Raw genomic sequence first — 22,775 nt, forward strand, 5'->3', positions numbered from 1 at the left:
GGTATAATGAAGAAGTTCTTTTACAATCAGTGTGGTGAGGTGCTGGTGCAGGTTGCCCTGAGGAGTGGTGGATACCCCATCCCTGGAAGCACTCAAGGCCAGGCTGCACAGGGCTCTAAGCACCTTACCTAGATGTAGAGTGTCCCTGTTCATTGCAGGGGTTGGACTAGGTGACATTTAAAGATCCCTTCCAATTCAGGATGATTCTATGATTCTATGACGGTGAAATATTAAAACTAAAATGTATTTCAATATTTATTTATGAAATTGTGTTTAAGTACATTGATAAAACTCTTCAGTGAAAGTGTTCTGCTTTAACATGAATTGGAGAGGATTAGGATTTAATAAAGTGAATTACTGTTTGTATTTGAGGGGAAAACTATTTTTCCCCAAGGTTTTGATTTTTAAAACTACCATCTTTCTTCCCAGATGTTCTAGAATACATTATTCATTGTTTTAAAACAACTCTAATCGTATTAAAGATTATCTGTGAACTTCCTTTGTTTACCGAGGGATTTTTCAGATTATCAAATCATGCTGTACACAAATCCTGCTCTTCTTGGTGTGTACTTTTAAGTCTCTGTTACATTCACTGACTAATGTAAATTATTGATGATTATTGTAGTCACAGTGGGAAGTGAAATTGAGTCTCCTGTCTTGATTCACAGTTCACTTGCAATGCAGAGTAATGAGAGCAGGTACGCTAGGGCACCAGAGCATCCGAATTGATTTGCAGTGCAAATATAGACAAGTCATTTATGAGTGTAAGGAATTCCAGAGGAAAAAACAGTTGGAGCTGAAGTTGTCATTTGCTTTTGAAGAATATGCTCAGTATGTTTTTCATAGTAATCATATACTAAAGTGAGAGAAACTATTGTGGCGCTTGTGCAGTGTGGTGCTACATTACCCTGGGTCTTGTGCTTAATAAGTGAGGGGAGTCTCTTGCATCCCAGTCTTTCATATAATTTTTTCTTGGGAGGCTGCAAGCTATGTAGGCATGAGGGATTTCTCTAGCTTGAAAATGTCAGAATCTGCTATGGGGGAAAACGCCAGACATTCAGATGGCCTCTTCACCAGCAACATCTGCCCTCCACATCCTTCCTCCTTATGTGCGGGAGTTTGCATGCAAGGCATAGCAGCAGAAGCAAGCACAATAGGATGTACCTTCGAAGGACAAATCAGTATGGTGATAGCTGCCTTTGCTGGCAAAACCCTGAGTAAGCAGGTGGGCTTGGCGTTGTGCCCATAGGTGAATGTGTTCCAAGCCCTTGGTTCTGCCCGCAGTCTTGAGAAACATCCCTGTGAGGGCTTTAGCTGCCCTCTGTTGCTTTACCTTGGATGCTGAGAGAGAGAAATGCCCTTTGGTAGCTAGGACCAAGGGTATGCAAGGCTTTAAAAAGAAATAAATCAATTTTAGGTAGTATCGGTTGCATTTAGAGGTGTCTCAGTTTCTTCTGTGTGTGCTGAGTGGCAGGAGAAATGGCATTTTGTGTCTGTGTTTGGCACTCAGGGCAGTGGAAAGGCTGGGGCAGGAGATGTCGCCTGTCCTCTGTGCAGCGTCATTCTTGTTCCTTGGCCTCCCTCCACACTAATTCCCTGGCTCTTCTTTGTGGCAACCCCTTTTGGTCCCCTCCAGGCACCGAAGCCAGAGCAAGTGATAAAAAGCAGTTGGACACCCAGCTGTTGCTGGAGAGCAGAGCAAAGAAGTAGCAGATGGAAGGACAAGCTGCCCTCCCCAATGCCCGCAGCTGTTCCCTCTGCCTTCCAATGTAGTGGCTGGCTCCAGAAGGGCTTCACAAAATAACTGAGGTGGAAGGGACCTCTAGAGGCCGCTTGGCCCAACCCTGCTTGATCAGGGACACCCAGAGCAGGGTATCCAGGCGGCTTTGGAATATCTCCAAGGAGGAGATTTCGCAGCCTCTGGGCACCCAGTTTCAGTGCTTCACCACCTCCGTGACAGAGAAGTGCTTTCTAATGCTCACAAGGAAATTTCTGTGTGTTCCTTGCCAACAGTAATGGCACCACTGAGCAGAGCCTGGCTCCTGCCTCTTGGCACCCTCCCTTCTGGTATTTAGACACTGATGAGATCTCTCTGAGCCATCTCTTCTCCATTCTAAACTGTCTCAACTGATGCGGTTGCTCAGCCGCTTTCCATTGTATTCAAACCAAGTCATGGCTTGAAAGTCCCTGGTGTTTGGGAAAAGAGAAATATCACTTGGGGTTTTTTTTAGGAGAAAGAGAAAAGAAGAAGTCTGGAAGTCTGCACGATATTGAGTTTCATGTCTGTGTCTGGGAAAGTCATGGAATAGATCCTTCTGAAAACTATGTTATGAAGGTGCATGCAAGGTAAGGATGTGATCTGAGACAGCCAGCAGGGTTTCATTCAGGGCAGATAGTGCCTGACAAATACTGTGAGCTTCTGTGATGAAGTGATGGCATCATTGCAGACAAAGGAAGTGCAACTGATGTCATTTACTTGGACTTCTGCAAAACTTTTGATGTGGTCCCACACCACGTCCTTTTATCTAAATTGGAGAGATATCAAAGGTGGACTGCTCAGAGAGAAGGGAATTGGTTGGATGGTTGCAGCCAAAGGATTGCAATCAATTGCAATTGTCCAGGTGGAAACCAGCAGTGAGTGGTGTTCCCCAGGAGACCAGTCTTGGAACTAGTGTTCTTCAGCATCTTTATCAGTGACCTGGATAGCAGAATTGAGTGCACCCTCAGCAAGTTTGCTGATGGTGCCAGTATGACCAGGTATCTCTTGTACTGGAAGGCCTGGGTCTGGACCCAGCACTCCAGGTCTGTCCTCATTAGTTCTGGCAAGAGAGGAAGGATCACCTCTAGGCTAAGCTTTCACAAGTCTGACAGAAAAGGTGGAAAGACACATGAGAGCAGTTTTTGCTTGCTGAGGTGAGTTGCCTGATGACAGAACTCACCACTTCTGGCTTTCATTACCACTGCAAATCTGCCACGCGTTCCCAGTGAGCTCACCCTGTACCTGAGCTGCTGAGGTTTATGGTGCCCCTGAGGCTACTCCTGGATGTCAGGAAGAAAATCAGAGAAATACTGCCAACGTATTTTTTTATTGCTAACGCAGGAGAAGTTTAGCTGAGTACAGACAGTGATATTCTTAATTTTCCAGGCTGTTGCTATCCTATTCTCTAGCTGTCTCTAGACATCCTCACCATTTTATGTTTCCCCTCTAATGGCATGAGCCAGGATGTCATAATATCTAAAATCAAATGTACCAGAAAACATAATAAATTAGAGTTGAGCTAGCAGAGTAATTGGAGAATAAACTGAATTTTAAACAACACAAGATTGCGTTATGAACTGATTGCTATGCACAAAATGCACTAGAGGAGTGTGACTTCATGTAGATTTACTATTGATGGCAGCATTTCCTAGATTGCTACTGGTAATAAAGAAATGAAAATGGTTTGAACTTTTGAGTTAGTACCACAAAGTAACGTTGCAGTAATGGAGGGGTTACTATTCTGTTACGCTGCAATGTAATTCTGGAATAAAAATTTTCTTGGTGTTTTATTTAAGAGGTTTCTGTGAGTTTGACAGCCTTGATGCTACACAGTGAAGGTTGGTTTTGTGTGGAAAGAACTAAATTTGTTCTCAACTCCTAATGTACTTTTTTCTTTTTAATAAGAAATTGTGTATAAAATGTACCGGGGCACCTTCCTCTTGATTGAGAAAACTGAGTTTAGAGACATAGAATCAATGAAGTTGAAAGACTTCCAAGATTATCCAGTCCTACCATCTATCTACCACCAGTATTTCCCCACTAAACCATGTCCCTTAGTATTGCATCTAAATGCTTCTCACACACCTCCAGGGATGGTGACTCCAGCACCTCCCTGGGCAGCCCATTCCAGTGCTTCATCTGTCTTTCAGAGAAGAAATTTTTCCTTATGTCCAGCCTCCCCTGGCACAACTAGAGGTTGTTCCCTCTCATCCTATCACTAGTTACACAGGAGAAGAGACTGACCCCCCACCTCACTGCAACCTCATTTCAGGTAGTTGTAGGGATCCATAAGGTTTGCCCCTGAGCTAGCAGCTGCCTCAGTTGAGATGTCATGGCTGAGCATGCGTGCTTCTGCTTGTCTCTTGAAATCTGGAATGAGATAACGCTAGTGAAAGCCACCCTGAGGCTGTTCCTGCAGCTCCAAGTTACAGAAAAGCCTGGGAAATGCAAATAGCTGCTACCATCTATTTGCTAAAAGATAACAAGTGATTCAGTTGAAGAACCTCAGTGGGCTGTCCAGTATTCAGTTCTATGCAGAAGAATTGGTGTCACATTATAGGTTGCTTATGTGCAGAGAAAACCTGAGAAACATTTTGGACCATGCTTTATTTTCTATTCATCCTTGTTTTGAGAATATAAAAGAAACTTTGTAGAGATGAGAATTTTGGCAGCAGTAGTTCTGCCCTCAAGTCAAGACTCTGTCACTTAATAAATCAAGTTCTGCAGCAAAACACCAGCTATTGTGGCATTTCAGCAGTAAAAGTCAAATGTAAGCCTTCTTTGGTGGCAGAGAGAGCAAGAAATAAGTGCTGTGATTTGTGTTTAAGTCAGTAGTTTAGAGTTTAAAGGTTAAAGCTGTATTTAAGCATTGAATCCTTAGAATTGTAGAATGGTTTGGGTTGGAAGGAACCTCAAGGATCATCAAGTTCCAGCCCTCCTAACACAGGCAGGGTTGCCAGCTGCGAGATCAAATACTGAAACACTGGGGCCCCATCCAGCCTTGCCTTAAACACCTCTAGGCATGGGGCACCCACAGCCACTCTGGGCAGCCTGTTTCAGCACCTCATCACTCTCAGTAAAAAAATTTCCCCTAAAATCCAATCTAAATCTCTCTTCCTTCAGTTTAAAACCATCCTCCCTTGTCCTATAGCTATTTACCCGTGTAAAAATGTTAATTTCCCTCAAGTTTATAAACTACCTTTAGATATTGAAAAGCCTCAGTGAGGTCTCCCCGCAGCCTTTTCTTTTCTGAGCCCAGTTCCTTCAGGAAATTGTATCACTTATGCTCCTTATTCTTTTAAAATTTAAATAAAGTTGACTACCAGAAATAAATAATGAAATACATTTTACTTGTAAGCTATTTTTTTTTAAATAGCAAAAAAAATAGCTCTTCTGAGTTAAATAGGTGAATATATATGGTGAGCTTTATTGTTGTGACACTTATCTAAAGAGTTGTAAATCCCTTGATTTAAGTTGCTTCTTTGCGCCACGACCTAATGGAAGCAGAAACTAATCTAGGATAAACAGTTATTTCCACTGTGTAAAATGCATTTTGCCTGTGTGAGATGTAAAACGAACTTCTTTATGTATTTTGATAACTTAAAAACTTACCTTCTTGCATCCACCCTTCATTTCCATAGAAATGTGTTCAGAGATCACCAGGAGGCAAGAGTGAGGACTTGAGTGGTTGACTTCCCCCCTCAATATAGAACAGCTAAGGTTGGAAAAGATCATGTAGTCTGATCATTGACCCACTACCACCATGTCCGCCAAACAAAGTTCTTTTAAGGAGCTTTGAAGCATCATTTTCTTCCAAGATTTCTTAGCAGCATGGAAGAAAGCAAGCAATTCTGATAAAGTTTATTGCAGTAGTAAATGGTGGGAACGAGTCAGCAATATTGTGCAGTCCAGATCATTTTGGAAGCTGCAGGCTGTTGAATCATGTATTACAATTTAAGCGATATATTCTCTCCAGCATTTAGAAGCAGAAAACCTAAACCATTTTTACAGGCTGAATAAATACATCCTGAAAACATGCAGGAGTCATCAGAATTAACCACTGGAAAACAGCTCCATGTTCAGTTCTGTGGTAAGGTGCTTAGCAGTCCTCAGAGGAAGGAGGAAAGAGTGAGGGAGCACTGAAGGTGAGCGTGGATGGTATGGGGCACAGGCAGCCCCTGTGACCTGCAGGTTTGGTTGGAGCACTTACAGAGTTAACACTTGAAGACTGGGAAGACTTAGAAAAGAGTAAGAAAAATGAATAGAGGTCTTACTTACGGTCCTCCTCTAATTAGTAGATAAACCATGGTGTGTAGTAGTAATGGAAGGTTTCACGCTTCAAAGGGCTGTTTAGGGGCACTTGGGACAGGCAGCAAATGTGGCTGGGTCGGCCTGACCATGGGTTGCTGCAGCTTGAACAAATATACCTCTGAAGAATGAGAAACTCAGGAACAATTAACACAAATAGCTAATACCAAAGAGTAAAGATCTCTGTTAGATGAAGAATTGTAGAAATGTATATTGAATGTGAAAGCAAACTCTTTGCTTCAGTTTGATACATCCCACAGTCATACTGCTGGGATCAGCACTTAACGATATAATTTGTATTATGAGACACTCTTCCTGTGGCAGATGGACAGAGAGCCAATGCCACATGTGTGTCATCCCAGGGACAGGTGGGACTGGCAATTTCGGGCTGCTTTACGAGGCAGCTGCTTTCATATATCCTTGCATACCAGGGCTGATGAGGGGTCAGGCCCCTGCAGCTTGTTCCGTGCTGTGCTTCACGTTAAGGCTTTTACTCTGTGGATCTGCTGAATCTTTACAGTCTGTTTTTCATGTTAAAATTATATATGCTGCAAAGCAGGTATGAATGTCTGCTTTCCCTGCATCCATTGGATAGGGAGATGGACAGCTTATAAATTCAGTTGTTACTATTTCGTATTCAGTCTGGTAGACTTTGACCTTCATAGTTGCCAGTGATTTTGGGCTTCTTAGGTAAAGGTGTTAAAGGAGTGGAATATGTTGAAGATCTGTCTTGCGTGTTGTGTTGTTCCCTCACACTTACAAAGTTAGAATGCAGTGAGTTCAAAACATTTCTCCTCATAATTATGCACAATGTAGAGCAGCACAATTGCTCAGCTAAATAAACAGGAACTTTTTCAATTATAAGGTGCCATTACCTTTGTGTGTTCTTGTCATTTATGAAATCAGCGGGTGGTTAATTAAATTGCTCCTTTGGACTCTTCTAAAGGCTGTGCGTTAATTATGTTTTGGTGATGGTGTACACATTTCTCAACTTTTTAATGAGGGTAAAAGTTGTTTACCTCTTTGTAAGGAAATCAGGTTGAGATTAGCACAGCATTTTATTTTTTAATCAAATATTGTTAGATATTCTTTGGGATATTATATGCTGTGATCCTGAAATCAAATCTGGATTTCCCTGATTGCAACACATTGCAAAATGTACAGAATCTGTGTGATGAGCTTCACGTTGATGCAGGAAATAAGTTCATGCTCAGAGCAAGAACATGCTGCCCCAACAGAACCACCCCAAATCCAACCCCAATGTCTGAGGGCGCTGTCCAAACGCTCCCTGAGCTCCGGAATGCAAGGCTCTGATCTGTTGGCTTTTTTGGGGGGGGAATGGCTGTGACTGGAGTAGGATTTGTGTGAGGTTTGCAGCACGTGGCAGCATGACAGAGAGCAGAGATGTCCTGCGTGTGCAGTAAAGCTGCTCTGCTGTATGCACGGAGTTATTGTAACTATTTCTGTGCGCCGCCCGCTCGTGTTCCCCAGGCGTGCTTAAAAAATGAAAGCGCCAGATCTGGTAGCCCTGCTTCGTTATGCATTCAGGAGAAATTGCTGACGACATTTTAGCCCGCAGTTAATGTTAATGTTAGGTTTTGTGTTTGAAAAGGACGCGGCGTAAGAGATGCAGTGGATCCTTGGCTGCTGTCGGTGTTCCCCGAGCCCCAGCTACCAACGTGAGATTGGGAATCAGATGGATTTATTGCTGTAAGTAAAGCAAACCCTGTGGGATGCTGCAGCAGCTACAGGAGGGGCTGGCCCTGTTTTAATTGCCTGCTGGTGAATCAGTTCAGTTGTGTACGACAACACGCCGACAACCTTTTTCCTTGAAGTTCTCCGCTGTCATGTGATAGACACCTCCTCCTCCATGAGAACAGCAGCGTGTTCTCCCTGCCCTGCGTGCTGGGCTGCCTCCTCTCCTCCTCTCAATCTGGGAATGAAAGGGTAAGAAGCAGCGAGGAGGCGAGGGGCTGCCGTGGGCTTTGGGATGGGTGTTTGGTGCCAGCTGCCTGGGGGCTCACAGCGAATTGGAGCTGTGTGATGAAGGCTCTGCCTCAGAGAGATGATCTCCTCCAGATCTGCAGGCTGGACCCTCCAGAAGAGCTGCAGACACAAAATGCAGGAAATCCCTTAATTCAGCCTGTTTTGAGTGAGTAGGTGATTCTAACCTGAAGCGTGAAGAGGCTTAAATTAGATGCATTGTGCTTTCTGTTTCTTTCTTTCTTTCTTTTTTTATTGTTTCTCCTTCTGAGGGTATTTCCTAAATGATGTGGGTCTCTGTTACATTGAATTTAACAGGTTGATGTTTTGTAAAACGATTTGCAAGCATGTGTGTGAATCGTTTGCTGGAAATATTTGAGAATTCAGGCTCTGCTCAGTTGTAAATTCCAAGTTTAAAAGCGTGTTTCATTAATTACAGGAGATTTCTGACATCTCTTCAGTGAGAAAGACATAGAAGTGAAATAAAAGGAAATGTTTGTGCGGAGGTTAGCAGAGGTCACTGTACATTCTGGCTGAAATTAAAACAAGTTCCTCCTCTCACAGCTGTTTGTGTTGTTTGTAAATGCATCGGATGGATACTGAGAGCGTGGCTGGGAAATAAGCTTTTAAATGTGAAAGCTCTTTGGTCTCCTAGGATACGTATGTAGTAAGAGTTGTACTGTTATCCATAAGGTTTTCCCATAGACGCAATAGAGACCATGTTTAACTTGTATCTGGCCTTTATGGCCACCTTGCAAAGAAGGTTCCTGATTCCATTGTGCTCTGTGTAGTGCATGCATGCTTTGAGAAATGGGTCCTCAGGTAAAGACTTTTTTCAAAGCAAAAGGACCGAGATGCTTTTAAAAATAAAATAAGAAATGAAAGATCACTCGTGCCTCTGTTTGTTAATCCTGTTTGCTTTTCAGAATGCTTTCATAGGAAAAGCAAAAGTTAAGAGCTATCGTATGTGTGGGTATTTTGAAGTAACTGTATGTAATGCTTGCTAATGGAACTGCTTGGCTCAGGCAAATAATTCCTGTTTCATTGTTTTTCTGGGAGCTGGGGGGGCATAAGGAGGGAGAAACTGGAGAGCAAGTGAGGTGCCAGCTCTGACTGTTGGGAGGTTTTCTGCTTTAAGATTTGAAGCTGTTAGAGATGTCCAGCAGTTTTGTCAAGGTCTTATATTTTCGTTGCATGCTTTGACCCTGCTGGCATCCCAGCAGGCGTGCCCTTCTCCAAATCCAGTATTAAAAAGAAATAAGTCCATCTTCTGTAGCCTATGGGAAAGTTGCAGTGTTTTATTTTCATTTAACTGGTGAAAAATGTAAGACTCCATCTGAACCCTTTTAGGTTCAAATTTACATCCAGTTATTTCTAATAGTAAGCGTTGGCTGAAGCCAAAGCAGCAGAATGTGATCCAGAAACAAAATAAGTATCAATTAAGATTTTAAACTTAGTGAAAATCTCATGTTCAGTTAAACTGGTTTGTGAGGACAAATTGTGGACCTCAGTTCACGTATTTCTGGTTCCAGAGTTCATGAAGGGAAATATATGCAAATAATTTCCCTAAGCCAAAGTACGCTCTGTTATTGCACTAAGTTTCTAGGGTAACTTCTAGGTTCTGTGAAGGATTTTGCCATTTCTGTCTTAAAATCGTTCAGCTGGGGTGGCCTCTTCATTGCTCTTTTCCTCCGATGTTTTCTTTACAGCAGCCTCCGTTCAATACACGAAGGCAGACTAGTTGCCTGGGAACTTGTTTCTCCTTATTCCATATGATTAATAAGAGGCAGTGTTGTTTGTAGCAGTTAACTTCTTTTACGTTAAGGTGTCTCCTTTGAATGAAAATCTCATTGTATTCTTGACTGTATTTCTGGTTTTCAGGTTGTACACAGAATGAAGGCTTCTAATGATGCTGTAACCCACCTTCTGATTCTTTAGATTTCAATTTGAATGATTAACTTTTTAACTCTTAAAGCCAGTGAAAATGAAGGCTGTTTTTAATTGTAATATTAAACAGCTGTTTACAGTAATGTAGACCTTTTTTTTTTCCCTGATCGATCAGTATGTCTATATGGAAGCTATTAACTGTAGAGCAGACTGGTAGGGTATTTGTTCTGTGGGAGATTTTTGTTAGTTTTGATGGTTTTCTTGCATAAATTCCCTTGCACTTCTCCTATTACAAGCATAATGCAGAAGGGACCTGTCTTAGGATAGGGGGCTCACTGACACTCTAGTTACTCTCTTTGGTGATTGCAAGGTGAAGGTGACATGGGGTGTAGTCTTTCTGACCTACTGCACTGTTCCTGTAGGACCATAGGCTGTCCTGAATCTGGTACCAGGTTTCTGACAAGATCTGGAGTCTGAACTGCAGTTTTGAGGATCAGCTTTTTACTAATGCCCTGCTTTGTATGTTATTCTGCTCATAGGAGCACAGAAAGTTTGGAAGTTTGCTATTTCCCAGAATCATGGAATCTCACAGGTTGGAAAAGACCTTCAAGATCACCAAGTCCAACCATCAGCCTTACCTACCGAGTCCCATTGCTACACCAGATCCCTTAGTACCACAACTATACCTTTCATAAATACTTCCAGGGATGGTGACCGCACCACTGCCCTGGGCAACCCGTTCCAATGCTTGACAGTATTTCCAAATTCACCATCACATTAAGCCAACGCAGTGCTATTACCACACCTGCTACCATTGCTGCTGCTGTTCTTAGAAGCAGGCTGGTGTCTTCAGTAGGCATGTGGCGTATTTAGGTCTCGTCATCTGGATGTACAGGGCTGCTCACTTTTCATGGCAAGAGTTTGATTTCTCGCATGTGGATATTGGTCTTTATCTCACACAGACACATTCAGGTTTGTACGATTCATAGTACAAAATCAGCTTCGTTATGGCTTCTTGGATGGTACAGCAATTATAAAGGATCTGTGAATTTTAAAAAACATTTTGTTTAAGTGTCTGGCATAAAACATGTGAAAACATTTAGCATGAGTTGGGAGTAACAAAGAAATATGGAAATACACGAGAGATTGAATTTTTATTTCCTTGAATCTAACCTAACTTGTTGAGAAGTGCTTGACTTGAAAAATGAGTGCTGTGGTTACAGAATGCAAAGTGAGCAGGTACTCCTGAGGCTGGATCACTCTGCTCTTAAAGACCTTTTTCCAAAAGCAATGGTAATGAAGTAATATCCCTCAAAGTAAGACTGGTATGTTAAGAGCTGGTTCTTAAGGCTTGAATACATAGAATAAATGAGGGAGTGAAAACTATATCAACCTTCACAGAATCTGGAATGCAAAGTGTGTCAGCATGCTGAGGTTGGGCAGTGGCAGGAATAGGAGGCTGGTCTGAGCACTTCATACACTGGGTGGTTTTCTTCTAGTTTAATTCTTTGTGTATCTAAATACCTAATTTCTATAAGTGGTTTCCAGTTTGCATAGGTACCACCTATTGTTTGCCACTAGTTCATTTTTTCCTTCAGTTTTATTGTAGTTTGCCCTATTTGGAAGGCAGTGATTTTGATTTGTCTGCCTTTGTTTAAGAATCTTATCTTTTGTCTGGTTTAATGAGCCTAGAAAGAAAGCGAGCAGTTCAGCACAAGCTCCTCCATGTCATTCTTTTTAGTGAGGGACAAGTCGAAGATTGTTGTCAGATATTTAGCCCATCACTCATAGCTGAACTGCTGGGTTGCTGTAGGATGCTAATACTGTAGCATCTTTGCTAACGCATTCCATTGAGTCTTGAAGGACTGTTTTCCAACAGTTTTCCTGCTGAAGCAGTTTCTTTCCAAGGATGCTGTAACAGAGAAGGTGCTGCAGCAGCCAAACTGTACCTCAGGCACATGCATGTTACAAAAGCCTCTCTGTTTGATCAGTGCTGTAATCTGGTGTGTACACATAATATGCGTGTAATATACATGTGCATGCATTTGTATGTAGTCAGCCAGGCTAATAGGGAAAGGGACTGAAATAAACAGCCTACAAACATAGTTAGGAAACAGAGGAATGCTATAGGAAAAATGTGCATTTCTGGTTTGGGGTTGCTTGGGGTTTTTTTGTTTGGGGTTTTTTTGGTTGTTTGTGTAAATGCTATCCCTGTTTATCTTTGTGGCTGTGGAATTACAGGGACCGAAGCAGAGATGCTTGCTTTTAGTTTGACTTAAAAACAAGCACAGTGTTGTCTTTGCTTGCCTGTTCTTTGTCACGTTTATTTGTATAACCAGACTTGCCTTCACAGGGTCAGCTCAGCATCCAGTCCCCTCTGGAACCTGTCTGAAGGCCTCAAATCAAGTTCTAGCCTAACAAGAGCTGTTTAAATACAAAATATTTACATGTTGTTGTTGTTTAAGATCATAATTGAGATTACAAGTCCTATATCTAACATGCTGTTGTTATGTAAATTCTGATTATGCACAGAGCCAGTTACTTGCAGCGTCTGGGTGCAGAGTGCATGTATCTGAGGTATGATACACGCATGTCTAGGGAGCTGAAGCAGAAGGTCCCAGTTGGAGGCTTTTATTTTCTGACAGATGTCCTGTAAAACATTATGGGAATGTTTTGAATAAATATTGGAGAGCATGAGAGTTAGTCATGCAACGAAGCTGAATCAGACAACTGGGACTGAAGAAACCCTCTTTGCTCAGATCCATAGATGCAGGTGTACTCAGCAGAGCTAAACCCACAGGCAGTCATCACCTTAGAGATCTGAGAGTCCAACAACTAGCCTTATGTTGGGCTTATTCAAGTGATATCTGGTCCATGGCATCTTCAGCTTCACCACAGCACACCAAAGCACAGCACTGTTCTCAGGGGTAGGTGGTGGCTCTCAGGGGCAAGTGGGGATGGTTTTTAGGTGCAGCAGGCTTTCTATTGGCAGTACCCATGCCAACAAGCAGCAGTGTCTCCTGGCTAATTGTGCCTGTCTGGGAAGCTTGAGTTGAATGCTGCTTTGAATATTTAGACTGTGACTTCAGAAGGTTGTTTTTTTCCTTCTATCTTGAAGAGCTGCCCCATGCTTATGCAGTGATGTTTTGTTATAAGGGAGCATGCATGGAGGCTGGAGGCCAGGCAGACCGGTCTGGGTGATGCTGTGGCTCAGACAATTATGGTGGATGGGCCTTTCTATCCAGACTGCCCTCTGTACTTTCTCATGGACCTGCTGTGGGACCACCCCACCCCACCGTGCTCTTTTCGCCTTTTCCCCTCTTTGCTTGTGTGATGACTGCTGCGATCTAAGCACTTCTACTGGACAGCTTTCTTCTGGTTTATTTTTATGCGTATATAAACACATAATACCTTTTCAGCAGGGAGGACATTCGTTTTTTTAACTATTTGGCTGAGGTGAGGATTGATGTGGTAGCAGCATAGTTTAATTTGCTGAATAAATCTCCATTTATCACAGGTGCCATGGATGGCAAGGGGCACCCAATGTGGCATGTTACACATGATGAAGAACGGAAGAGATGGGGCTGGTGCCTCTCTGAAAATAGTTCATCTACCAGCGTAATCACCCCAACAGCTTTTATCCGCCTGTCCTGCCATGAACCCTTGGCTTGTCTTTGCCATCAAAGCCGTTCTGAGAGCAATTGAGGAATGTTGCTGTCTCCTTGATTTCTTCCCCATTCACACCCATAGTGATTAGGGTTTATTATACAGATAATCAACAGGAAAGCAGGGAATGGGAATATGGCTCACCTCTTCTCTGTTTTCTTTGAATTACATCAGCTCCTTCAAATTCCTGTTAATCAAATCAAATTGTATCTGTGCACAGCCAGGAACCAGCTATGTTTAATCTAGTTAAGTGTTTTCTGTTCATCCGTGGAAGTCCTCGTTTCAGGGCAAAGAGCACAGGGGAGGGCTCTGCAGAAGGTTTAACATCTTGATCGACAGCTTTCTGCTGCTTTCATCTCTCCGACAGAAAGGGTAGCACATATGTCAGGGGCTGTAGGACAGATTGCACTGAAGAAAAGAACCATTCTGGTGGAGCAAATGCTTTACTCTTTCTTGCCTTTCTCCTCTGTCCCATAAGCAAGAAGAAAGCCATCTGATTGACTACTTGCAGTTAACTGTTGACTGTTGGGCTACTTCTAGCTCTCCCACTGGATGTAAGAACCCACCTGTTCCAGCAGTGGTAACCAAATCCTGCTCTTTCTATGTTCTTTGCTCAGAATGGAAATTTATCTTGAGCTCTACTGCCAGGTAAGCGTGTGTCATTTCCACTTTCATTTCACTTTGCTGCTTCTCATTTATTTTTTCACTAGATCCCAAAAAAGATGTGGGGCCTTGGGGAGATCTGGTGCAGAGTCAGGCCTGCAGGTTGTAAACTTGTCATGCCCATATCTGATGCAAGACCTAGGAGCTGAGAAGGGTGAAATCCAGTGCCATGGGCAGCAGTGGCCAGCCCTGCCTATGGAGGAAGAAACAAACTTGATACCTTTCTCCTTCCAAGGGCTTTCAGAGCCCTGTTTTCCGACTGTCAGACAGCACGAGGCTTTCTCTCCTGTAGCCTGGTTTATGCCTTTCACTTCCTTCTTTTTCTAGTGCTTCTCTTGCTGGATATGAATATTCAAAGTTTAATCTGTGTTTTTTTGTTTGTTTGTTTTAATGTGCATCTTCATTAAAGATTCATGTTCTTGTCTCTTTTTCATCTATTCTGAGGTGATTTATCTGATGTAGCCCTGTATTTGCTATAAAGAATAGATTTTTCATATGGTTACAATCCTCATCCTCCCTGTCTCGTTTGAGACTGATTTGACTAAACTGAAGCTATTTTAATCTCCCTGTCCCAAAATAGAAGCCATTCCATTTGTGCTGTAGAAAATGGTTGTGTGATGTTCTTCGCTTGCTTTGAGTAAAACCTTCTGGCTCCTTCTTTAATCTCTCCAAGCCACTTCCTTCCATTTTGTCCAGTAATCAGGGATCTCCACTTTTTGGAGCAGTGGTTCTGGGGAGATGGGCATAACCAATGCACTGTCCAATGGAGAGATGGCCCCTCTCTTCCCAGAGTGTGTGGTTTCACCTCTCTTTACATCTTTATGTTCGTTGCTGAGATTGATGCTTGGATCCCCAAAATCTCCTCAGTCAGACAATATGGCACAGGTGTCCCCATGCTGGATGCCCTGCCTTGGCCCAAGCATCACAGCCCCATGCAGCAGGTGCCCTGCCAAGAGCCACCCCTACCGAAAGGAGCTGCCGTAATTAAAGCCCATCATTCCTGTTGCTGTGGAAACGCAGCACTCCACAAACACAGGTTCATTTTCCCAAATGCTCCTTTTTTCGCCAGCTTTAAGCAGGGCTCTGTTGGTGGGGATGCTGTGCCAGCACCTGGTGTGGTGCAGGCGCTTGGGCTGTGCAGGCATTGCCTCGGTTGAACAGAAAGATACACAAAGGGTTGACAAATCTGCCAGCAGATGACTATACTGTGAGCCCAGCACTGCCTGATGGTGGTTCAGTTTTCTTCAGCCGCAACTGGATTTAGTTTTGTTTATAAAAAATTCTGGTCATTCTGCGGAATGACTTCAAAAATGTAGAAAACATAATCAGGATTCAGTGAAAGTGTTTCTGGTGCATTAAGAGAAATCCGTTCAAGTCTAATTCCTGTACTCATCCCATCTCCCTCTGTTTTCCTGACTTTGAGCTACCAGATGTCATCTTTTGACATTACAACATTGGGTTTTGTTTATGTGTTCAAAAGAGTAGGAGTCAAGTGGGATTACTTTCTCACAGTCTTGCACTGGAGTCGAGTTGGCTTTTTGTATTGGACAGCAGCAGAGCCCTTAGACATCTGGATCATTAACATGGATGTTATGCAGTTGACACAAGTTGCTGGTTCTGCTCCGCTTGTTTGCTGTATGGCTTTAATCTTAAAACACAGATTGTATCTAATGAGCTAGGTCACGCTTTTTGGAAGATGTGGCATGACACTTTTTCCCTCTAAGACTGCTTGCCAGCTATTTATTCTCACCATGTATTTTATTGCCGAGTTTCTGCTATCTTATGTTAGTCCACGCAAACTGTGGTCTGCTTTGAAAACAGTTCTGAATCATCAGTATGATGCTGTAATTCCCATGAAGGATACTGGACTAGGAACAAAGGACTGATTTTTCGTGTTATGATGTGGTTTAAAGCCATGAATGTGACCACTGTCTAGTTTCCCTCTCCCGTGGCTTGTGTTTATCAACTCCTGGCTGCTAAGGGATGCTCTTTACAGCTATAGCATTTGAGCAAGGGGAATTTAGAAAACATGAGATCTTTTCCAGCTTGGGTGCCTTAGAAGTGGGGATGTAGTGCAAGACCAAGAACAGGCTTCAGAAATCCTGCAAATTTGTAAATCAAGAAAATTCTCCTAAAACCCAGGATGCTGACTGTGCTACCATCCAGATTTATTAATAGGGATATCGGAACAATTATGTGGCAAGTACAAATCTGTCTGACCAGAAAAGGATGAGTTCTGGTTCGTGGGAAGCCTTTCCAGTAGTGATAATATTTTGTCCATCCTGTTCTTCTGTTTGTTTGGTTGTTTATCATGCCCATCCAAATGGAAGGAATAAGCATCATAAAATGCAATGTAGCTATAAAGCCTGTCCTTTAATGCTTATGGAAAAATGTGCCAAACTTCTCCAAAGAATGTTGGGTGAGCCAATATATCAGCCCTACGGGAGGCCCATGAATAAGGCTCCTTCTTTCAATCTACAATTGCTGTTATGCATGTTTTGCATAAAAAATGCATTAAAAATGCACAGCTGGATGTCCAGTCTTGCTCAGTTCCCAAATGAACTGTGATTTAAAACTGAAAGCAGGGCACTACCTGCACTGTTATGCTATAGTAATGAAGTCCCAGGTGAATTATATTCTAGGGAATTGCTTGACTTGAAAACCAGTCCTGGCTGGTTCTTTTACCCTCCTCTTATTCCTTCCCCCCCCCCCCCCCCCCCTTAAAATTCTAACTATTTACTCCTGTTTGCAGCTCTCCTGAGCTGAAACCATCCTGTGGAGCTGGGGATCTGCAGTAATATGAGAGACAGCAAACAATATAAGGAATACATAAAGAGGAATGAAGTGCTGTAATATAAATGGCAGGGCCCTGGTGCTGCGTATTTCAGGATATAGTACTTCTGTGTCAGGGAAATTTAGACCCTGCTTGCTATCCTGATTGTTGTTTGGACTATGAATGCTGTGCTTGTGGGCTTGGTAAATCAGCTGTGAGATTTTGCACTGGGAACAGCCTGTGGAAAGCCTTGGCAGCTGTGGTATATAATCAATACAAATCCAGTGAATAATTCCTGTTATTGAATATGCTTGCCCTAAATGCAAAGGCAGCAGACAGCATTGCTGGAGTGATGAAGTCTCTAGGTTTTCTTTTGTTTGGGGTGGCATGTGTGTTTGGTTTTGAGGTTTGGGGTTTCTTTTGACACTCTGTATTGTAACAGACCATCTGTTTCTTGCAGTGAGCCCTGCTGCAGCACTAGGGGAAGAGGAATCGAGGCACAAGCAAAAGCTTACAGGGGAGGATCAGAAGGGCAGGTCTTTCCTTCAGAAAGGTTCTGCCAGCAGAATGGAAGCAGTCCTACACAATCAGGATGTCTTTGAGCCACAGTCAAAGTTCCTATTTCAGAAAAGTTCCTATTTCAGAAGGCTGTGGCTTTGGGCTGTGGGTCTGTTTGTCAGTCCCTCCTTGCTGCAGCCTGCTCCACCACAGAAGGGCTGGCGGATCAGCTGAAGGAGTGCTCAGGTTAGCTCATATGATCTCTATTGATCCCTGGCAGCAGCAGCACTGGGAAGCAGCTAGAAGTCACGTCAGCAGCCAACAGAAATAGATCTGGTTCAGCATGTTTGCCTGTGGCCCTGGCTGCCATTGGCCCCGTGATCTCAACCCGACCAGCACTCTGTTGTCCCAGTCCAGCTCATCCTGATGATGTAAAAAATCACAGTGAATGCTGCTTCTCTCAAAAACTTCCCTTAATTTTCATTCAAAATCTATAGTAAACTGATCAAAAAGGATTTAATTACAACCTTCCAGAAGCCTGGTGCTGGAATCTTTGATTGCAGCGAGTACAGCACGGGTATATTTGCTGTTTGGCACTGCATTGTGTTCTGTAGAAGGTTATGATGTGAGTAAACCACTTTACAGAGTGGCAGAGGTGCTACCTGTTACTTTTAAAAGGGGATCTACCCCAAGAGAGGGTAGATTTCAATTAGGTACAAGGAAGGAAGTTATTTACTGTGAGGGCAGTGAGCCCCTGACACAGGTTGCACAGAGAAACTCTGCATGTTCCATTCATGAAGGTGTTCAAGGCCTTTCCTCTCATTTCCTGCCTACTGCAGGAGTTAGGGACTAGATGAAGTTTATGGTCCCCTCCAACCCAAACTGTTTTGTGATTCTATGAATTTGAGGTACTCACTGTTAGGAGTCTGTAACTGGAGTGCACCTTGCTGGTGTAGAACTCTCCTTTATTGGCATCTTGGCTATGTGGAGAAGAAGGAGGAGTCCTAATTTTCATGATGAGTTGGAGCAGTTTGAACAAAGCATCACTGTCCACGTGTTTTCACAACACACTGTCAGGAGGCTTTGAGTCCTTCTGCATGCCCAGTCCCTCCATACTGGTCATGCTGTGTGGCACCTATGTGGCAAAATGATTTGGTAAAGTCCTGAATCAATGCAGTGTTTTTCTAGAACATGGAGCTGGTTTCTTTTGAATCTCCTAAGGAAGAGCCATTAGGTGGGTCTCATTCCTTTTGTGTTTATCTTGGAGGAGGAGTGTGTGGTTAGAGAGCTGTGGTTTATGCATGAGGGCCCTATGTGCTGGGCTCCTTATCTGCTTGCCCGTCTGCATTTTTACATAATGCACTTAAGACTGGTTTTGAGTAATCTCTTTTGGGGTCTCATTTTGCATTTGTATTCTCCAGTAACTAAGAACTGCTGTGCTATTCCCTCCTGAAATCCTTTCCAGAAGGTGCACATTATCTGCTACAAGGCAGGGCAATGAAGAGCATCAATTTCCACAGCAGAATAGAATCCTGGATTACAAATTACTATTTAATCCTTTTTGCGTCAAAGGATATAATAATCCTTGCAAAATGTGCTCTAAGTCTTATGCTTGGCTGTGTGTGAGGTTAAGAGGCAAAAACTGAAGCAAAAACTCTCTTAAAATGTAAGACGTAGTGAAATGCATTTGTTCCATGTAAATTTTGGAATGCATTTATGACTACGTTTCAACAGCTAAAAATAAAGCTTATGGGACAGTGCCTAAGCTAGTGGTTTTCGTTTCAGTGCATGCTTGCTACTTGTCTGTTAGGATACAGTCAGTCTCTCTCTTGAGTGTTGTGAGTTTGTGATAAAGAATTCAGGCACAAAACAAGCAGCATTCTAATTCGATTTTTATTTTTGAATGAGATTATTTATACCAAAACTAACTAATTAATCGGGTTGTTAAGAATGGGAGAAAGTTCATTTTGTTGCCTAAATCATCCTGTTATAAGATACAAAGAGTGTAATTTCATATGGGAGAGAAAGATAAATAATGTTGGGTGGGTTAAGGATTTGGTGTTTGAAACTGTAGACTGATGGCTGCAATTTCCTGACCATGCAGCTATTTTAAGATGGGCAAATTCTAATAACTTACAAAGTTTAGGAAATAAATCCCATAGTAATAGACATAGAATCCTTTGACTGACATGATTTTTGTCACACTGAGTATGCAGAACAGTTTAGTTGTTTGGAACCAGTGGCTCCACATAATTATTCTATTGTGTGTTTTTATTTCTGCCCTTATATTAAATCAAATGTGTCACATTGGTTAGAATCGGCCCCTCTTACTGTGTAGGAATTCACAGACAGAACATGAAGGTAAAGGGTGGCATACACTCTATTACTATTGGGAATAACAGGGCAAGCAATCATTTCTGTTATTTTTAATATGAGGTATTTAGACCTTTAATGTGGAATATTCCACATTAATACACAGAAAACCCCACCAAAAACAAACAACAACAATAAAAGAAAGTGGGGCCAGATTGCTGAATAAAATCCTAATTGCATATTGAAGACCACATTTAATTACATGGGCATATAACCAGCGTTCCACTATGGAGTGTCTTTGTGCTAGACGCTGACTGCGTGCATCTGGTGTGACACTGCATAATGTGATGTCCTTGCTCTCAGCAAACTGCTTCTCTTGCAGGTGAACACTGTGCTCCCGAGCAGCTGTTACAAAGCCATGAAATGTTTCTCTCACAAAACGAATTGTGTATTTTTCATTGCTCTCTTCCATGACAAATTTACAGAAAACAAAAATGTTCTCTTAATGGAACTGTTGTTCCTTAGTGGATTTTGGTAAACACAGAACAAGTCAATACCTCCGACGAGAGCCGCCATACTTTGTCATGTCAATAATTTTTACTTACTTATCTGTTGCAGAAAGTGACGCTCGAGTGAAGAACAGAAGCCACCTTTTCAGAGGCTGCTTCCCTCTGGGATTTGCAGGAGCAGACCATCCTATGAGGAGGAGGAGGACGCCTCTGCGTTCCTAGCTGCACGATGGGGACGACAGGTGATGACATGGCTTTGGCAGAGCAGAACGCCTCCTTGAACCCCTTGTGCTTCGAGTGTGGCCAGCAGCACTGGACAAGAGAGAACCACCTGTACAACTACCAGAATGAAGTGGACGACGACTTGGTCTGCCACATTTGCCTTCAGCCCTTGTTGCAGCCATTGGACACTCCCTGCGGACACACTTTCTGCTACAAGTGCCTAAGGAACTTTCTGCAGGAGAAAGATTTCTGCCCGCTGGATCGAAAAAGACTCCATTTTAAACTCTGCAAAAAATCCAGCATTCTCGTTCATAAACTGTTAGACAAGTTACTTGTTTTGTGCCCCTTCTCATCGGTGTGTCAGGAAGTCATGCAGCGATGTGACCTGGCAGCACATCTCAAAAACAGGTGAGCTGTTTAGATGATGGAATTGGTAGACTAATACTTACACAGTGATTCGTAGCTCAGGATAAAGTGCAAGGCAGAGGGAGGCGAGGGTTGGTGATGGCTATGAAATCCACAGTACAGCTCTGTAGGAAATGATACTGAGCCCAGCCAGAGTGCTGAGTTCAGTCTTGGACACTGCACAGAGAGAATATCAGGGAGCATGTGGAGAGTCATGGGAAGAACAAGGTGAGTCAGCAGGAGTCTTGGAAAGGTGAAAGGAGATGGGGTTATTTAAGGTAGAGGAAAATAAAGACTGAGTAGGGAGGAGTGAGGCAAATGCAGACCATGTCTGCAAAGGGGGAGGGAAGCAGGGCAGTAGGAACAAAGGAAACTGAGTTCAGATTTTAGGAAAAAAAACAACCTTTATAATGATCCAGCACTGGCATAAATTTCTGGGTAGGACTGTTATGTATTCTACATTTTCAGAAGTCTGTACAAATATGTTAAAGCAACTTTTGTCAGGAATAGTTGGAGCAGCACGATTCTTCCTTGAGATAGGCATATGGACAGGGTGCCTCTTGAGACTCCTGCAAGACCTATTTTTCTGTTGCTTTTTGTTGTTCTGTTTTAAACCCATTCACAGGTTCAGGAGCTTATTCTGAACTGTTAATCATTGTATTGTTCTTTTATTTTATGCTTTCCTACCCTAAGCATTTAAATAGTGACAGGAGGGCATGACAGAAAAAGAGGAAATAAGATTATCAAGTTCAGGTTGGAATAATATTTAATATTATGCAGACTAGAGCACTTCATTCTTCCGACAAAGAAAATTATCCTTACTGTTGGAGGTACTTGCTACATGAGCATATTTCATTCTTCTGTGTAAAGCATGTCACTTATCTCAATGGACTGATATTGGACTTGATCTGAGGGGTCCGTTTAACTGCTCTGGTTTTCTCTGTAGTTTCAGAGGATACTTTCAGTAAGCAAATGTTAATTATTTTATTATATGAGCCATTAACAAAAGCTTGAACATAACACTCATGTTAAAGCAAGAACGAGATGGAATTTGTGAGTGAGCTAAAAGGTTTTATGCACATCCAGACAAAGCAACACATTTTTAAACTGATTGGAAATCTAAGAAATTACAAGACAAGTATAGTGGGGAATTACACTGAGAAGGAAATAATGCATTCAAAGGAAATGCCTCTGCTTTCAGAGGATTCTGTTCACTTGAATTGCTTCTGATAGCAGATAATATTTCCTGTGTACAACTCAGTGTGATTGGTACATTTTCGCCTTCAATTCAGCTCACAATACTGTGTTTAACTTGGAAAAGCTATGTTCATATTTCAGAGAGGTTTCAGAAAAGCATATAATTGTCTCTACGAAAAGCATCAAAACCAGAGGAGTAAGCATTGTGCATCTCTGTTGCATGTAGACAAAGTGTAAAAGAAACAAAACTCAGTGTGTGAGCATTTAACAGCAGTGTCTGTAAAAACAAACACATTGCCTGGTGACTGATAGCAAAAGTGGATGGTACGTGGCCTAACTCTTTTCCTCTCATCTGTCACTGCACTGAGACAAGAACTTTCTGTTTCCATCCCATGTTAATTTAATAACAGGTTTTGCTTTTACATGCTTTGTTTTATTTCAGTGTGATACTTTGGGTTTTTTAAATCAGCCTGTGCCTCAAAAGTTGCCTGTTTTATGAAGGGTGTTTCCTTGCTTAGTGGGTCCCTATGTTTGTCCTGGGACACCAAGACACCTGAATAGGCTTCAGACCAGAGCAAAGCAGTGACTGCAA

The 22,775-nt window shown here is 42.5% G+C and overlaps 1 protein-coding gene across 5 annotated transcripts in view; it reads left to right on the plus strand.

Annotated features, from left to right (window-relative positions):
* Positions 1-22,775, plus strand: part of LNX2 (ligand of numb-protein X 2) — a 53,703-nt gene that overhangs the window by 7,918 nt on the left and 23,010 nt on the right. Inside the window, exons 2-3 of one of the 5 annotated variants that reach the window (XM_032442150.2) lie at positions 7,680-7,777; positions 20,469-20,989. In XM_032442150.2, the coding sequence (XP_032298041.2) occupies positions 20,589-20,989 (401 nt within the window). In that variant the 5' untranslated portion in view covers positions 7,680-7,777; positions 20,469-20,588. Of the gene's footprint in view, positions 1-7,679; positions 7,778-7,901; positions 8,015-8,047; positions 8,220-20,232; positions 20,385-20,468; positions 20,990-22,775 lie in introns of those variants that run through there. The other 4 variants (XM_085536332.1, XM_032442152.2, XM_085536333.1 and 1 more) reach the window with 4 other exon arrangements.

This window comes from Coturnix japonica, chromosome 1 (genome assembly GCF_054131305.1).
Source record: "Coturnix japonica strain WE chromosome 1, WE-NBRP24, whole genome shotgun sequence".
Lineage (NCBI taxonomy): Eukaryota > Metazoa > Chordata > Aves > Galliformes > Phasianidae > Coturnix > Coturnix japonica.